Genomic DNA, 16333 nt, shown 5'->3' on the forward strand with positions numbered 1-16333 from the left:
CAGCAATTCAGAATTTACTTTTCAGTGAAAATTTGATCTTAAAATTCACTTTTCATGAGTATTTGTGCTAGTAAAACTGAAGTGTTTGGTGGTCCGAGAGAGAACGCAGAAAGTGGGTTAACTTTCTAATACAAACAAATAATTAGGGACAATTTTTTCCATCGTTAGCTCCACTAGGACAGTAGAACTAATACTTTAACTTTTATAAAAGGGCCATATGATCTCCAGTGACTGCTAACTGCAGGGCCTTGTCTACCTGTCTAACTCCAGCAGCATAACACCTCCAAGTGCCCGAAGCTGGGAGTGGATGACGGGATGGATCACTCGACTGCCTGTTCTGTTCATCCCCTCTGAAACACCTGGCACTGGCGACTGTTGGAAGATGGGATACTGGGCTAGATGGACCTTTGGTCTGCCCCCCTATGGCCGTTCTTATGTTCTTTCCCTGCTGAGGCTTTGGCTCATGCTAATTCAGGAAAGGAGGGGAGAGAAGAGCACCTGCGTTGTATCCCTATGCCAGCCTTACAGGTGTGAGATGTTGAGTTCACTCCACCTTGCCTGTTCCTGTCCAGCTGGCTGTTCACATAGTCAGCCGCTATTGTACAGAGCTGAGCACAGGAAGAGAAATGCAAGCCAGGCATCAAAGAGAAAAGCAAGAGAGCCTTTTGTGCCTCTCTCTTATCCCCCCTCCCTTTGGTGCCTTTAAGGAGTACGTGCTAGTTACTAGGTCTTTCTGAGAGTCCCTATTGGAAGGTTGGGATGCTGCTTGGGGCTTCCTTTCTTTACTTCATTTACCATTTTCAATAGCTTACCTCCACTGCTCCCCCACTCTCCTCGGCCTTTTTCATCTATATTTGCCCTCTCCTCCCCTCACTTTCTTTCCTTTTGTTTTTGTTCTCTTTCGCTCCCCCGGTTCATTCATGAAAGCTGCCTGTGTGTGGATGTGGAGGAGAGAGAGGAATCAGAGCCAAAGCAGGGGGAGTGCACGTTGAGGTTTGCAATCTCTCCCGTAGCAAGTATCAACTAGCCAGGTGCGTACTCCCCTCGGTGCATGGGGTGTTTCCCTTGGTCAGGGCTCCCTTTGTAAGAGAGAGAGGTGAGTGCCATATTCTGTGGCTGTGATTTGTTGGAAGACCACATTATCTTGTCAAAAAGAGGGGGAAAAACCTCCCCTCTAGAGCTAGTCTAGATGGTTGCAGGCTGGGCAGCTGGATTTCCACAGCTCAGAAGCAGGGTTATAGTCACTGCTAGAAATTGCTTTCTGTAACTGTTTGCAATTATGTACAATGACCTTTTCCCATCAAATAAAACACTAAAAAGCTTCTATAGCCCAGGGGTTGCCAAAGTGCGGCTCACAGAGCTCAATAATGCAACCTCAGGCCATCCACCTTTCATATCCAGGTTAGGCCCATGGGGACAACAATCCCAGCATGCAAAGCTCTATCTTGATCCAAATGGGCAGGTGGCTTGGCTCGAGAAGGATTCTGTGCTGGACTCTGTATTCTCCCTTTGTACTAAAGGTGAGGGCAATTGCGAGGAAATTAGGGATGGCCCTTGGGTGCCCAGCCGTTTGCCAGGGTGCTCTGCTGTAGGATTGACTTGGGTAAGTGGTTTCATTAGGCCGTGGGTGGTGTGCCAGAGACGGTGCCAGTAGGTTCCATTTAGGGGAAGCTCAGCTCGAATAATAAACAGTTTTGCACTTTGTTTTGTTTTAAAATAAATGTCTCCTTGCCAACTCTCCCACAATGGGTTCTGTCGTCGGCAGGGAGGCCAAGCAGGCAGGCTGTGGCGATGGCATTCCCTTCTGACTCCTAGATGTCGTGTCTCCTTGGCAGGAGTGGGGTCCGTTGGTGCAGCATTGTTCCTGGCCCAGGCTCTGCCTGTGCTGGAGATAAAGCGAGAACTTCAGGCTGTGTGGTGTGAATTCAGGTGCTTCCCAGCATGGGCAGATGAAGTCAGGATCTTGTGATCTTGGCCTTGTGGTCTGAGAGCCCTAGCCCAAACAGCAGGGCCCTGTGCACCTGAGGGACTGAGAGGGAAAGATAATGGAGCGTAGGGAGAAATGAGGAGGAAGAGCCTGTTGGAGCACAGGGGTAGGAGGATCAAGCTGAAAGGAAGTGTTTCTGTGATGGGGAGGGGGAGTATTTTGGGGGGCACCAACATTCTGGTTGAGTTTGGTCCCACTCAGGCTTGGTTCACACCTGGCTTTCACTAGCACTAAATCCATTTAAATTCAAGGGGGAAAGGAGCAGGAGCCCACGGCTTCCCCTCCCGATATCTGGCCAGATACCTTTATCCCAGCATAAGGCTCCCCCTCACCGCAGGATCGATGGTGTGGTACAGCCTCTGTAAGGCCCAGGGCTCAGACAGCTGCCAGGCATCCTTTAGCTTGGCTGAACATTTCACTTGATTCTCTTCCTGATGAAGTGAAGATTAGGTCTGTTCTTCTTACATGGGGGACATATGTTAATAAAATACATATTGCTTTCTCATCAGCCCCTAATGAAAGACATCATTGAAGAGTGTGGAACAAGCCGTTACAGTAATTCATGACAGCACCAATTTGGCTTCTCTGGGAAGCTGTAAACTGCTGTTCTTGGCACCTAATGAGGATGGGCAGCTGATCGTGTGGGTGAGAGAGCAGGAGAGAAACTGTCTCCTGCCTTCGCTGGCTCAGGCCCTCCCCTGCAGCCCAGCTGAAGATCGCAATGGCTTTTCCATTTGGAGCTGGGATTTCTTTTCCGCTCAGCCCAGGAGGGGAATAACTCTCCTAATAACAGTTTACTGCTAGCTGAAATATGTTTCGGGACCATTCATTTGGCTTTAATAATGAATTTGCTTTGGATGTCGTGCTCGCTTACCAGCGACATTTGAACCATCGTATTTGACTAGATCAAGAGCTCACAAAACAGAAAGACATGAATTTTTAGTTTACCCGTCTTTGCAAAGTGGATTTTATATCTGTAAGCAATGATTCTTTCCCCCTGGATGCCTAGAATTTGAATCGTGCTAATCCAGTGCGGGAAGTGGAAACAAAACCAGTTGAGAAATTTCCCCCAGTCCTGGGACGTCTTCTCTTGACAGATGTCCATCCAGACTGAGTGTAGGAAATAACCCAAGACACAAGAGGTTTGACCAAAGCTCAGAGAAATATCTCAGCTGTTGGTTTCGTATCTAAACACAATCACCCAAGCACCCATCTTCAGAGCTTCAACATGGCCAGATACCAGTCAAAGAAATCGCGGTTGTTCCTAATCCCCAGGGAAGCTCTTTGTTGCAGAATGTGGTTGTGTTTTTTCTTTCTCTGAATGCTCAGGGAACAGGAACTGGGCTGGAATGGGTGGAATGCCTAAAAATAAATAGGGTCAAAGCTCTAGACAACAAACCAACTTTCTTCTGAAGCCTCACCCCATGGCATAATAATTGGAGTCCTAGAGAAGCATAAACACAGGCACGCACATCCACTTCTTTATGTATGGGAAGGAAGCTGCTGCAAAATTTTGCAGCACTGTGGAAAATATTGAAGGCCATGCTCTGAAGGAGTCCCCAAAATTCTCTGAACTTGGCCCCCCAGTTTGTCTGAGCTTCTGTTAATTCACCATCAGCCTGTTTCCCCCTGGTTCTGTTTCCACTCCTTGTGCTCATGTTCCTGTTTTTGTTATTGTTCAGTGTTCTAGAATCCAAACTCTAGCAGAAGAGAAAATGGATTAAATTCCCTGGGTGAAGGGGGAGATCTTGACAAAATCCAATGAAAGGTACTACCGGCTTAGAAATGAGCCCTTGTACGGCAGGCCCGGGGCAAGTGAAACACCATGCTCCCTGGTCCTGATCCCAACTGATATTGGCTGTGCTCTGAGATGGAGGCTTGGCATTGGACAGTGAGGAGGGGAATTGCAGAAGTATATGGATCTTGGCAGGATGCCCTGCCAGGAGAGAGCTGCCTGTGTGACTGCTTAAAAAACTCTCCACAGATTCTTCGGAGTGGAATAAATGGGACTTTGGCTGCCAAATCTCTCTGCAGCATAAGCCCATCAGTGCCACTAGTGCAGTAGGCTTGGGGGTGAGGGGGAGGGTTTAAATCCAGTTTTGGTTTGCTCCCAGCTCCAGTCAAAACGTTTTCTCAGATTTATGAACCTTTCAGATGAATCAAGGCTCAGTCTGGAGCAAAACTGTGCTACTCCCAGCTTTGCCATTGATTCATTGTGTGAATCTTTAACAAGTCAGTCCATACAGAATGCAGCTGCCCAAACTCCTCCTCTTTGCCCATCAATATGATCATGTCTCTCCACTCTTTGAATCCCTACACTGGCTCCCCATCCACCATCAGGACATATTTATGCTGCTTCTTGTCACCTTCAAAGCTCTATAGCACTCTGCCCCAAATACGTATCTTCTCTTGCTGAGCTTGTCACCCTCTACTCCACCAGCGTCCTCTGCTTGTCAGCTTCTTGCACAGTGCCTCCAGGCCTTTTTCCAGATGATCCCTTATGCCTGGTACAACTTCTCCAAGCTCCTCAGCAAAGCCCCTAACCTGGCCATGCTTAAGTCCCTTAAAATCCCGCTTCTGCCATGCTGCCTACAATGAATCTAGTTGATTTATATAGAAGTGTCTGGAGAGTGGCCAGCACATTATGGGCCCTACCACTAATAAGTAGCAATAATCACTTAAACCCTGTATGTGGTTGTAGGCAAGTCGCTTACCCGCTCAGGGCCTCAGTTTCCCCATCTAGGAAATGTGGATGCGGGCCCTTGTCATAAAGAATGCTGAGGCTTGCTTAGTGTGAACACCTCCTTGAAGATGTAAAGCTGTACAAATTCCTTACTTTTATTTTAACAAGGCCATGAACACCTGGGAGCTTCACAGTTGCCTCTACAGGGCTTCTTGCAGCTTCACAGCAGCAGCAGGAATAGAACTTCAGGCCAGGGACTGTCTACTCTGTGTGTTCAGTGCCTTGCACAATGGAGCCCTGTCCTTCACTGGTTCCTAGGCACTACTGTAATAAACATGATTAATAACGGAGCTCGCATCCTCCCCATCCCAAAACAGAGGCCTCTACCACAAGCCAAAGGAGACTCTCCATCAACTGTTAGCAGCAGAGGGCTGATGACACATGGCTGGGTGGGTCTGATTCTCTCCTGTAGAAGGCCATGATGCAGTTCATTACAGCATTTTTGGTTTTATGTATGGGGAACCACTTGGAACTCACTGGGCTTGTTCTGTTTAAACTCCCAGCCAAAGGCAAGGTTTGCGGGAATGTCTGTGAGATCACAGCCCTAGGGGAAGGAGCTCACATGATATGGGTCCTTCTCCTGCTCCTCTCAGACATGCTGGATGCTGAACTGGATTTGTGCAGCCTTTCAGAGTAACAGTCTCTCTTTGCTGCCATCACCTTGTTCTCAATCACAGCCCAAGCACCAGCATGGCTACTCCTGGACTGGACATAAATAGGCTGCTTGGCTGAGGCTGTGCAGCACTAGTGGGTATGCGGGAGAGACAAACCAGACCCATCGCTGCCAGAGTTGTTGCGTTTGAAGCAGTTCTTAATTGGCTACCGTTACAAAGAGGCCGTCGCAGAGGCAGTGCTGGCTGCTGGAGGTTATTTACTCAGCGCTGTTGCTGATGCTTTTTTTTTTTTTTTTTTTTTCTTCCAAGCCCCTTTTGAGCAGCCTGTTCCCCAGCAGGCAGGAGGAATTACAGGCCTCACACTCTCCTGGCCCCAGCTCTATCATCATTCCTGTCTGTGCTCGATAGAGATCAGCTCAGGAGAGCCCAACTGCCTACTCCTAACAGGATCATTACCAGCAGGGCAGCTCCAAAGGCTGCTGGCTCCTGACAATCCAGTGGGGAGAGGTGGGCAGCTTACCACATCACACACGTGTGCGTATGCCTGAGAGAGACGGTTTGTCTACATGGCGCTGTGTGTGTGTGTGAGAGAGAGAGAGAGAGAGAGAGAGACTGAGACTGGGTGGGAGAGGGAACGAGACTGAATGGTGTTTGTATACCGGTGGTTTTGCACCAGCTTATGTTTACACATCTATCTTCTCTCCCTTCGTTCCCTGCACAGGGGCCCGTGTGATTGCAGATGGGAGTTGGGAGATCTTTTCCCAATACCCTGGCTATGTGCTCAGCCGATGATCGTGTGCATGCAGCCACCCTCTCCTCATTTGCTGTCTAGGAAGGAACGTCCAGGAGAATTAGAATGATTTAAAGAACAGAGGCAAGAGATAAAGAGTTGCGAGAGGAGATATAGGAGAGCAGGGCTAGTGCTCACGCTCCAAGCTGAGACGTAGCAGGGAGCTGGGACAAATAAGGACAGAGTGTGGCAGGAATGAGTAATGACTCTGGGAACCATGATGCTCGTGGTTGTTTGTGTCCCTTTGCTCTAATCTGCTTGTCTTGTATTCTGCAAAATTTTAATATACTTTTTTTTTTTCTCGTCGGTTGTGATAATCCCTCTGAGGCTTGGGACTGAAACTGGTTTCCTTACTGCTTGCTTGCTTCTCCATCACACACACACTGCTGGTTTCTTAAGAGAAGATTGCTTGTGAGGCTGCATATACCAGCACTAGGACGGCTATGTTATTGTAGGATTGCATGCAAACACTGCATGTTGTATGGCTTGCTGTATTGGTGCGCACCCTACTTTGTTTGTGTAGGGTTGCTCGTGAATCCTGAACCCATGCAAATGCTGATTTGTTATTGTAGGGTTGCTCGTGATGGCTGTCCAGTGCGCTCTGGTGTTTGTTATTACAGAGCCGTGCAAGAATATCGGGATGACTCACTGACTTGTGATAGGATTGCTTGTGACTGCTAGGCTGAATGCACTCGTGTGTTTTAGCAAGGTTCTTCAGAAGTGCCGTGCTGCACAGAAACGGGTGTATTATTGTAGGGCTTTTGGTGTTGGCCAGGAACGCCATTTTCTTGTTGTAGGATCATTTGTAGCACTTAGTTATTGGCAGGCACTTTATTTATTTATGATGATTAAAGCATAATTTGATTTGAAAAGAAAAGCCCCTATTCCACAATGCCATGGGCTTTGCAAGCAGAAGAAATAGCCAGGTATAGAGTCTGTCCTCTCAGTCAGCCTGCCCAATGGCCATGCTGGAAGCAGCACCTTGTAAATGCCAAAGGTACTAGGTCAAGGGACAGGACTTAGCAGAGGCTAAGCCTGAGGGACCTGCTGGCAGTGTGTGATGGTGAAGGATTAGAACTAGGAGACACGGTCCTGGATGCTCTTGTGCAGGCAGCTGTCAGTCTGTGTGTGTGTCTGGAGGGGTGGGGTTTGGGTATGTAAAGCTGCCTGCAATGGCTCAAGAGCATGAGTACCAAGTAGGAAAAGAAACCAGAGAGTTATTTATAAGGTGAAAGCAGATAAACATACACGCACAAATGTGTTACAGTCTTGTGTTTCAAAAAGTAATAGCTGCTTCTATAATAAGCCAGCTCTATATGTCCCTTTGTGCTAACCCAGGCTGAGCACGGAGGGTCTCTTGTTTATGCATAGTAAACCTTGCACTCTCCTGCCACCCCCCAAGTTCAAGCAGCACAGAGATGCAATTCCTTCTTGTTAAGGGTTTTTATTCCCTCCTCCCTTGTGCTCTGAGCTGTGAATTCAGCTGATGGGAGGAATCTTCTTGCATGACTTGTCTTCAAAGCAGGGAGGGCCGAACAACCAACATCTTTTGTCCTCTTTCACATCCCACAATCATCTGTCTGGTGTTGATAGACTTTTTGTGTTGGGCAGGATATAACACTTCCTGTTGCAGACCAGCACTTCCTGCTAGTTAGTGTCACTCCCTTGTCTGGTGATTTACACGGTCACAGCGCCTCACAACACAACTGCTCAAATATTACCTTACAATATGGAATGCAGATGTTAGAAGTGAGATTAATTCATCCAGCAACTCGCAAGCGTTCAATAAAGTCTAAACACATTCTTCTACTTCTCATATCTCTTTCAACAATACTGAGACACAGTTGAGCCAGACTGCTTCCAGCGACGTATTTGTCAGTGTTCAGGGGAGACAGGGAGACCTTGGCATGAGCTGGCATCTGGTCTGCCAGCATCACCGGGCATTCATGTGCTTGCGGGGTATTCATGGCTGTGTGTGTGCGTCCACGTGTATATGAATGCAGGAATGTGTATAAGTGTGTGCACCTGTTTGTGAGTACACACATGTTGCTTGTGGGGGTGACTTCACCCTTCCCTAGCACTTTGGTAAACCATTCTCCACATGTGCTCTCCCCGCCCACCACAGCCTGCATAATGTCTGCAGCAGGCACTTGGAGGCTGATGGGAACGGTATGTTTTTTCCTCTCTCTCCTTATTGTAAATGGAAGGAGGTGAAGGCAGAGATGAGACTGTGCGTTGCTCTGGCTCCACTGGCAGCTTCCCGCGCCCGGTGATGAATGAGCTCATTGCTGAGTCTTGCGTGCACCCCTCCACCGAGGCTTGGGAATTTCTAATGAAGGGGCCAGCCGCCATGCTGGTGCGTGTGTGTTGTTAGCGGCACAGAGTGATATTAGGCCGCAGCGCTGGGGCAGCATGAGCAGGAGGAGAAAAGAGAGTGGAAGGGAGAGAGAGCCAGAGCAGCACGGAGTGGAGCACAGATTTAGGGGAGAATGGAGCTGGCAGCATGGCATTGCAATGCAAGAATAACAGAAACTACTCCCAGATTGCTGTGTGCAGCTGTAACCTGCTCTGCACAGAACTGCTGCTGTCAATCCCGGGTGGAAGCACTCCTGAGAGCTGGATCTGGCCTCAGCCCTACTATTGTCTGCTGGGCCTGAGCTGGTCATTGCTACCAGGCATCTGCTCCTGGCTTACAGAGCAAATAGGTGGTTGAGGCTGCCTGGAACCAGCCCTTGATCTTGCTCATGCTGCTATTTCACACTCTCTAAATTGTGCCTTTATCGGTGGCCATGGCCCCTCCCCTCCTTTGTAGCAAATTTGGGTTTGTGCTGCCACTGACGCATAGACACCCATATTTCCAAAAACTGCCACCAAATTTTGGCACTAGTGGGCCCCACTGTGGACAGTCTCAACCAAAGTCCAAATGGGCCATGGAGTGTGAGTTCCCCTCTGATGCCTAGCGAGGGCCATAGGTGCTGGAACTAGGGGTGCTGGGGGGGGGCTGCTGCAACCCCTGGCTTGAAGCGGTTTCCATCCTATACAGGGTTTACACTTTGGTTCAGTGGCTCTCAGCACCCCTTGGCGAGGGCCCCTCCAGGTCCCGGGCATGTTGGTGGGGCAGTGTGGGGAAAGAGAAAGTATTTTTAAGTGCATTTCAAACAACTGAGTAAAGCAAACGGGCCCCTGTTTGCCTTCCTTCCCTCTCATGTCTAGGGAAAAGTGAAGATCTCTGAACACCCCAGATGTCACCATAGAATATTAGGGTTGAAAGGGACCTCAGGAGGTCATCTAGTCCAACCCTCTGCTCAAAGCAGGACCAATCCCCAGATTTTTACCCCAGTTCCCCAAATGGCCCCCTTAAGGATTGAACTCACAACCCTGGGTTTAGCAGACCAATGCTCAAACCACTGAGCTATCCCTCCACTGTGCTTTGATTGCACCAGGCCTCACAAGCTGAGCAAGGCAGGACTGGTTCTGCCCATGGATATGAACCCCTCAAGGACAGCCTGGGTGCTGCAGGAAGTGGTGCTGGTGATTTTTAGTAGGGAGTGGGCTCCACTGCAAGTCAATGCCTAGCCCAGTGGAGAGCCATGCAGTTCCGACCCCACCCACTGACCAGCCAAAGTGCCCTGGTGTTTTCCTGGCTTTGGCTTTAGGCTTCTCTCCAGGCCTGCCTTTCTATTTGTTTCTCTACCAAGGGGAATGGCTAGAACAGGGAAATGATCCCTGGCTCCTGACCACCGTCTCCTGGCTGCTGTGTCTGCCCAGTGCTCAGGGACTGAGGCAGGTGAATACATCAGCCTTAAAGGAGGGGTTGGCCCTAGCCTTTGGATCAGGCTACCCCTATCAAAGAGCCCCAGCTCAGGACTGTAATTATCTTTCCATTTTGGCATTATCCTTTCCCCTGCCTCTGGCTCATGAGCTGCCCTTGCTTCCATGGAATTGCTGGTGGGGCACTAACCAGGGCACATGGGGTCGCTGCCGCAGGGAGCTGGGTACTCTCCAGCCTGGCAGAGCACACGTGAGAGGTGCTGACAGACGGGCGGGCTGAGCTGTAGGGATGCCAGCTGGATCAGCCCCCAATGTGTTCATGTGCAGATGTGCCACTACTAATGCAAACGGATCCTGACAGCATCCAGGTCACGCTCTATTCCAAGAGAGGCTACCCCAGCAGGGCCGGCTCCAGACCCCAGCGTGCCAAGCGCGCCCGTGGGGCAGCATTTTGCCAGCAGGGCGGCAGGCGGCTCCGGCGGACCTTCCGCAGTCATGCCTGTGGGAGGTCCACCGGAGCCCCGGGAGCAGCGCATCCTCCGCAGGCACGTCTGCAAGAGGTCCCCCGGAGCCGCGGGACCGGCGACCGGCAGCATGCCCCCTGCGGCGTGCCACCCTGCTTGGAGCGGCCAAATTCCTAGAGCCGCCCCTGTACCCCAGTCTTACACAAGAGGAGCCTTACACGCGAGGGAATCAAAATGGGGCTTGTACCTGCAACAATTCCAGCAGGTTAGCAGGATTGTGCAATGACCAGTCTTCCAAATGGTCATTTGGGAGCTGTGGCCAAACAACCTGGGGTGAAGGAACTAGGTCTTTGCTACCCCAGGAGTGCACCGGGCTCTGGCATAAGGCACCGGGCTCTGGCACTCTGGTGGTAGCCACTGTTTTGCGTTCTATGAGTGCATTCAGTGTCTGTCAGTGAGGGGCTGAAACCTGATAGAGAAGGGAGTGTGTATGCTGTCTCTCCCAACAGCTCTGCTAATGCAATCCTCACCAGCAGCCCCCTTTGTGGTTCCAGTGCTGGATCCCAGACACACAGCTCTGCCGCAGCCCCTCAGCAGGGCCAGAGTAACCCATTACTGGGCCCTAGGCAAACATTCACTTCTGGGCCCCTACCTTGTTGGAGAAAGCAGCAGTTTGTTTACCCAGTGCCCTCCTCTGTCCTTGGCTCCTTTGGGCATGGCACAGTGTGGTTCAGCTGGGTGTTGGGACTTCCTCTGCCAGCCCAGCCCCTGGAGAACTTAAAGTGAGTGGTGTTGCAGCCTGAAGCACGGGGTCACAATGCCGCTCAGCTTTGGCCTGGCTAGCCCCTTGTCATGATGGAGGAACGTCCAGGCCAGATTTGAGTGGTGGTGTGACCCCGTGCTCCAGCTCGCAATACCATTCACTCAAGTAGATGAAGTTGTTTCAGGTCAGGGGCAAACCCACATTGGTTTTAAAAAAAATAATCGGGGCCTTAGGCATGTGCCTTGTTTGCCTACCTGTTAATCTTGTCCTGCCCCTCAATCCTGACCCATGGGTCCCCATTCTCTCCCCTGACCTTCTAAGCTGGGTGCTTTGCCCATATATTTTGGCCCCAGCCTACCCTACCCATCTCCACCCCTCTGCTATTCCAGTCCAATCAATTCAAAATTAAAGCTGAATAGGTAGGCTGAATATCAGGTTGCAGAATAGTCAATCAAAGGAAGTGGAGGAAGCTCCATTGCTTGGGACATTGAACGCCAGGCTGGGCAAGGCAGTGTTGAAGAGACTAAGCAGGGCCCCATGTTCTCTGCAGCACAATGGGACCAAATATTGTGGCCAAGGGCCCCCCAAATTCTGCAGCAAGAATCCCTAAATTCACTAACCTTGCTGAGCAATGTAATGTAGTTCCATGACATACCCTCCATTCCCACCCCTCTGACACCCAAACACACACCTCTATGACTCATCATTGCAAACACTCAATGATAGATCATTCACCAGTGATCCTTTTCAGCAACAGGCATTTTTGACAATGGACTTTTTTGCTCATTTCTCCAGAGAGCCCAGCACTCTGGGCCGCCCTCCGCAGTCATGATGTTGTCTAGACAGCCTGATTTAGTCTCCCGTCCATGATCGTTGCAGGGACCATCCTACCAATATGACTCTCAGGTCTCTGCTGGACATGTCCATACCAACGTAGCCTAGCCTCACCCAACTTCTCTGCAGCTGGGCCAACCTGGATTAGGCCCCTCCCAACCTCATTTCATTTCTTATCACAGAGCATCCAACTATTTGACCGGCCTACTGAAAACTGTGTTGCCACTGTTCAGTGTTGGTTTGCAGGGTCTCAGTCTTCTGCACATATCACTAAGTTATCAGCGAATAGCATTTTCCAAGGCAGTTCCCTTCCGGGATTCTCACTTATCTCAGCCAGGAGAGCTGCAAACAAAAAAGGACTCAACGTAGACCCTGGGTGCAGGCCAACGTTTACTGGAAATTCTCTCCCGTCGCTCCATTTGGTTTTTGACTACAGTACTCACTCCAGCATACGTATCCTGTATAAGATGGACATATCCTTCCAGTACACCTCTCCATCACAAACTAATTCTTTTAGTATATGATCATACCCCTTCTCCAAGTCCACGCAAACCAGGCCCAGTTGCCATCTCTTTTCTCTGACCTTCTCCATTGGGATTCGTAGAGCAAATATGGCATCAACTGTGCTCCTTTCCATCATAAAGCCGTGCTGATCCTTCCAAATTTCAACTGTTCCTCATGGATGCTTTTCAGTAATCTTATCCCACACCTTCATAGCAGGTGATGTCCACTTAAATGGGTGATAATTGACACACACTGTAATATCGCCTTTATTTTTAAACATGGGCACCACAAAGGTTTTACATCATTCATCCAGCATTTTCTCAAGAATATCATGGAACGGACTTGTAAAATCCTTGAAGCCATCCCTGCCCAGTGACTTCAGCACATCCAGACTTCATTTGGTCCAGGTGCTTTCTCCTTTTCCTATGTGTCTCTACAACTTTTTCTTTCTCCTTTATGGAGGAAGAAGGGAAACTCTTATTGCAAACCCAGGGTGTGGGGCTTGAACAGCTGACCTGTACTGCTTGTCCACTAGAAATGCTCATGTGAACTGATGCCCAATGCGCCTGGCTGCAGCAACTTAATTGGAATGTGCAGCAAAAATGCTGAGTTCTGTGCTACGTTGTGGAAAGGCCATATTCCATGTGCATGGAGTTATGGAGTCTATGGGCCCTGACTGAGAAAAATGGGGCAATTCTCCTCAGAACCATTGTTTCAGGTTTTCTGTCACATTTTCGAGGTTATCTTCCCACCCATAAGGGCTACAAGTTTTGTTTCTTTTAAATGAAAGCTGAGATTCTGGAGCACAGTTCTATGACAAGGAGTGACTTCTACAGCCAATTTCATGGCAGTAGATTACAGGGGGCCTTGACTATAAAGACCATTCCTGCCTGGCTGTGAGGGAACGGAGACCTGGTCTGGATGGCCCACAGAGCCTTTCAGAGTCTCATTTTCAGGCCGCTAACACTGATTCCATGGGATTTAATTTTTTTTCCTTGCAGCTGAATCAGAGGAACACTGTCCAAACGTTAATTCCTGTGAAGAAGATGGAGAAAGGCCTGCTGCTGGAGCACATCTTGCGCAACTTGAAGGTTCCTCAGAGCTATGAGGTTCGCCTGACGCCCATCACCAACTTTGGGGCTGGTGATATGGCTGCCCGCATCATCCGGTACATGGAACGTAGGTATCTTCCCCCTACATCCCACCCAAGAGAGCAGGGGCAGGGTCCCCCTCAGCGTTGGGTTGTTGGGTTGTGATTACAGGAGGGAGTCTCAGGGTGATGCAGTGTTGTGGTGACGCAGTGCCATCACTGCCCTTTGGCCAGGGCTCTGCAGCCTTCCTCACCATGGGACCCCATGCAAAGACTTTGGGTAGGGGGCCAAATTCATTTTACATAATGTTATGTTCTTTGCTTGCCAGTGTTCCCAGCCACGCTACATGGCCCCTTTGCTGCTGGATGATATTAGGCTCCTCCGTTCATGTTAGGGCACAAGCCATAGGCATTGTGTTGTAGCCGGACTGACCACAAAGGGGAGAGAATTTGGGGGGCCTTGGAGCAGTTCATTCCACAGCTCTTTTCATAGCTAAGCCAATGTGTTGTAGCTGTGTTCTAACTCCTGTGGAGTGCAGGGCCCTCTCCCTGATCCTGCAGATCACTGGATATACACCCAGCTCCCTGCTCCCACACCACATTCCTGCAGGACACTGAGCTGCTTTGATATGCTGTCAGATAGTTGCCCTCTCAGTTTCACTCAGGAGTTTGGGCCCCACCAGTTCAGCATGTAAGACCCACCTATTCCATTTCCATGTGATTTTGCACAACCCTCCATTCCCATGGGGTATAATTGTGCCTCGGTTTCCCCAGGGATTCCAGTCCCCTTTAGCTGCACACCAGCACCTAGACCCTATTGATTTCCTGCAGGGTGACAGACCCTATTCTAACGGCTACCTCAGTTGTCCACCAGGTCTGAAGCTGTCTGGATTTCCCTGCTGGATACCAGCCTTCCCATTCCCAATGGATTCCATGAAAGAATCTGCTTGGGTAGCCCTGCATAGCCACTAGATCCAGGGACTTGTGCTGAACAAAAGGTTTGCATTTGGGGTTCTGGCTGCATTTTGAAAATAGAACTGTGAACCCACAAACTCAGGACGCTGGTGTGTCCCAAACACAGGGATTCTCTCATTTGGAACTCAGGGGCTGTTGGGTGGCTGTGGGTGATTTGGGCATTAGTCGCATTTCTCAAAGTGTTTCTTTTTTGTTCAGATTTTGATTTTTTTCCTTGGGAAACAAATGCTGTTCTAAACCCGTTTGTTTTCTGTTTCCTTTCCCAGCGATTAACTATCCCAACCTGGCAGGTAAGCAACGAGGCCTCCGGTTTTATTTTTGACTATACTGAGCGATACCTGCCTGGGCAGCCACAGGCAATTACCAGACTTGCCAGAGAGAATGGGGAGGTGCAGCCATGCCAGGGGTGCTGGGTGGCACAGGTGGCTTTGCAACATGCTCCTATCAAGGGGGGAATCAGCAACTCAGCATTGTCCCTTTTTCAAATGTCGGCTTTTTCAAAATAACCCGCCTGGTCTGACTTGGGAAGGGAGCTGCCTGGTACTCCTGCGGGATGTTGGAGAATGTTTTCCAGCATGGCTCTTCTTTCCCTGCAAACACCCACACCCCGTTCCTTAGTCTCCTTTCCCAGCATTGTTCTTTCGCCCAGTCATTGCTCTTCCAGTTATTCCCTCTGAGGGATGCACTTCCAGCCCAAAGCTTTAGGAGCTGGCTGCAGGGCCTGATTTTTCTTAGGTACTGAGCACCCATAGCTCCCTTTGACTCTGAGCTGAGAGTCCTCAGCATCTCTGAATAATCAGGCCCTGGGTGTTTAACAGGAATAGGATGGTGCCCAGAGTTCTTGAGAGAGGATTGTTTAGGGTGGCCCCAGAGGGTTAGAACTAGTGGTGGAATCATCTCCTCTGGGTGAGGGTGGAAGCCCCACTGGCTGAATCATGGGGAAACTTGGCAAGGTAAATAGGGCAGAGGTTCCCATGTTGACAGAGCACTGACTGTTGATCCACAGAGAGCAGGCTGGTCCCATAGTGTTGGCTCCTCCTCCTTGTTTCCAGCTGCCAAACTGAATGAAACAAATTTGAAAACATATATTCAGTATTTTCCTAATGTTCCTTTTCCATGTAAGCAAGTCCTGTAGCTGCTACAGGGGTGCTGTGATGGTGGCTGGGAGGAGAGGGAGGGGTCTAGGCAATGGCAGCTGGGACGGGAGGCAGACAGGACACATTCTCTCAAACAAGGTGTGGTCCACACTCTGAAGAGGTTTTTGAACCCCTGCGCTAGGGAGTTTGCTGTAGGAAAAGGTTCTGCTCTAGCTAGGGACAATAGCTTCCTATCTAGTCATGAGGCTTCTCTGTCTGTAATTCGTATGATTCCCTCCTACTAACATGTCCCTTCCCCCACGCTGCAGTGCGGTACCTCAAGTGTCCCATGTGCCTCCGATTCCCACATCTCTTGAGGTGAGGGCTGCACCTTGGCCCCTTCTCCCAGCTCTGTGCCTTCTCTGGTGAAGACCCACTGGGAAACATTAAACAAATTGCCAGGGTCCTGTATTCTGTGCGTCCAGAACACGTTCCCTTCTGCACCTGGCCTGGGGAGAGATCCCATCTCAGTGAATAGGAGAAATCTTTCCTTTTGCCGCTTCTTTTCATTTCCACATAACTCTCAGGAAATCCTGTGGGGACCCCTATCTCATGAGTGACCATGTCCTTGGGCACTTGAGAAGTGGGGCCTCCAAAATCTGACATTTTGGCTGCTTGACAAGGGCCACAAGACTAAAACAACACTGATGCAAATGGGTACG

General features: G+C 49.8%; 1 protein-coding gene across 4 annotated transcripts in view; it reads left to right on the top strand.

Annotated features, from left to right (window-relative positions):
• Nucleotides 1-16333, top strand: part of MDGA1 (MAM domain containing glycosylphosphatidylinositol anchor 1) — a 185823-nt gene that overhangs the window by 135417 nt on the left and 34073 nt on the right. For all 4 annotated transcript variants that reach the window (XM_039531598.1, XM_039531600.1, XM_039531601.1 and 1 more), the window contains exons 12-13: nucleotides 13472-13649; nucleotides 14802-14825. In XM_039531598.1, coding sequence (XP_039387532.1) covers nucleotides 13472-13649; nucleotides 14802-14825 — 202 coding nt within the window. The remainder of the gene's footprint in view (nucleotides 1-13471; nucleotides 13650-14801; nucleotides 14826-16333) is intronic.

This window comes from Mauremys reevesii, linkage group 3 (genome assembly GCF_016161935.1).
Source record: "Mauremys reevesii isolate NIE-2019 linkage group 3, ASM1616193v1, whole genome shotgun sequence".
NCBI classification, from domain to species: domain Eukaryota; kingdom Metazoa; phylum Chordata; order Testudines; family Geoemydidae; genus Mauremys; species Mauremys reevesii.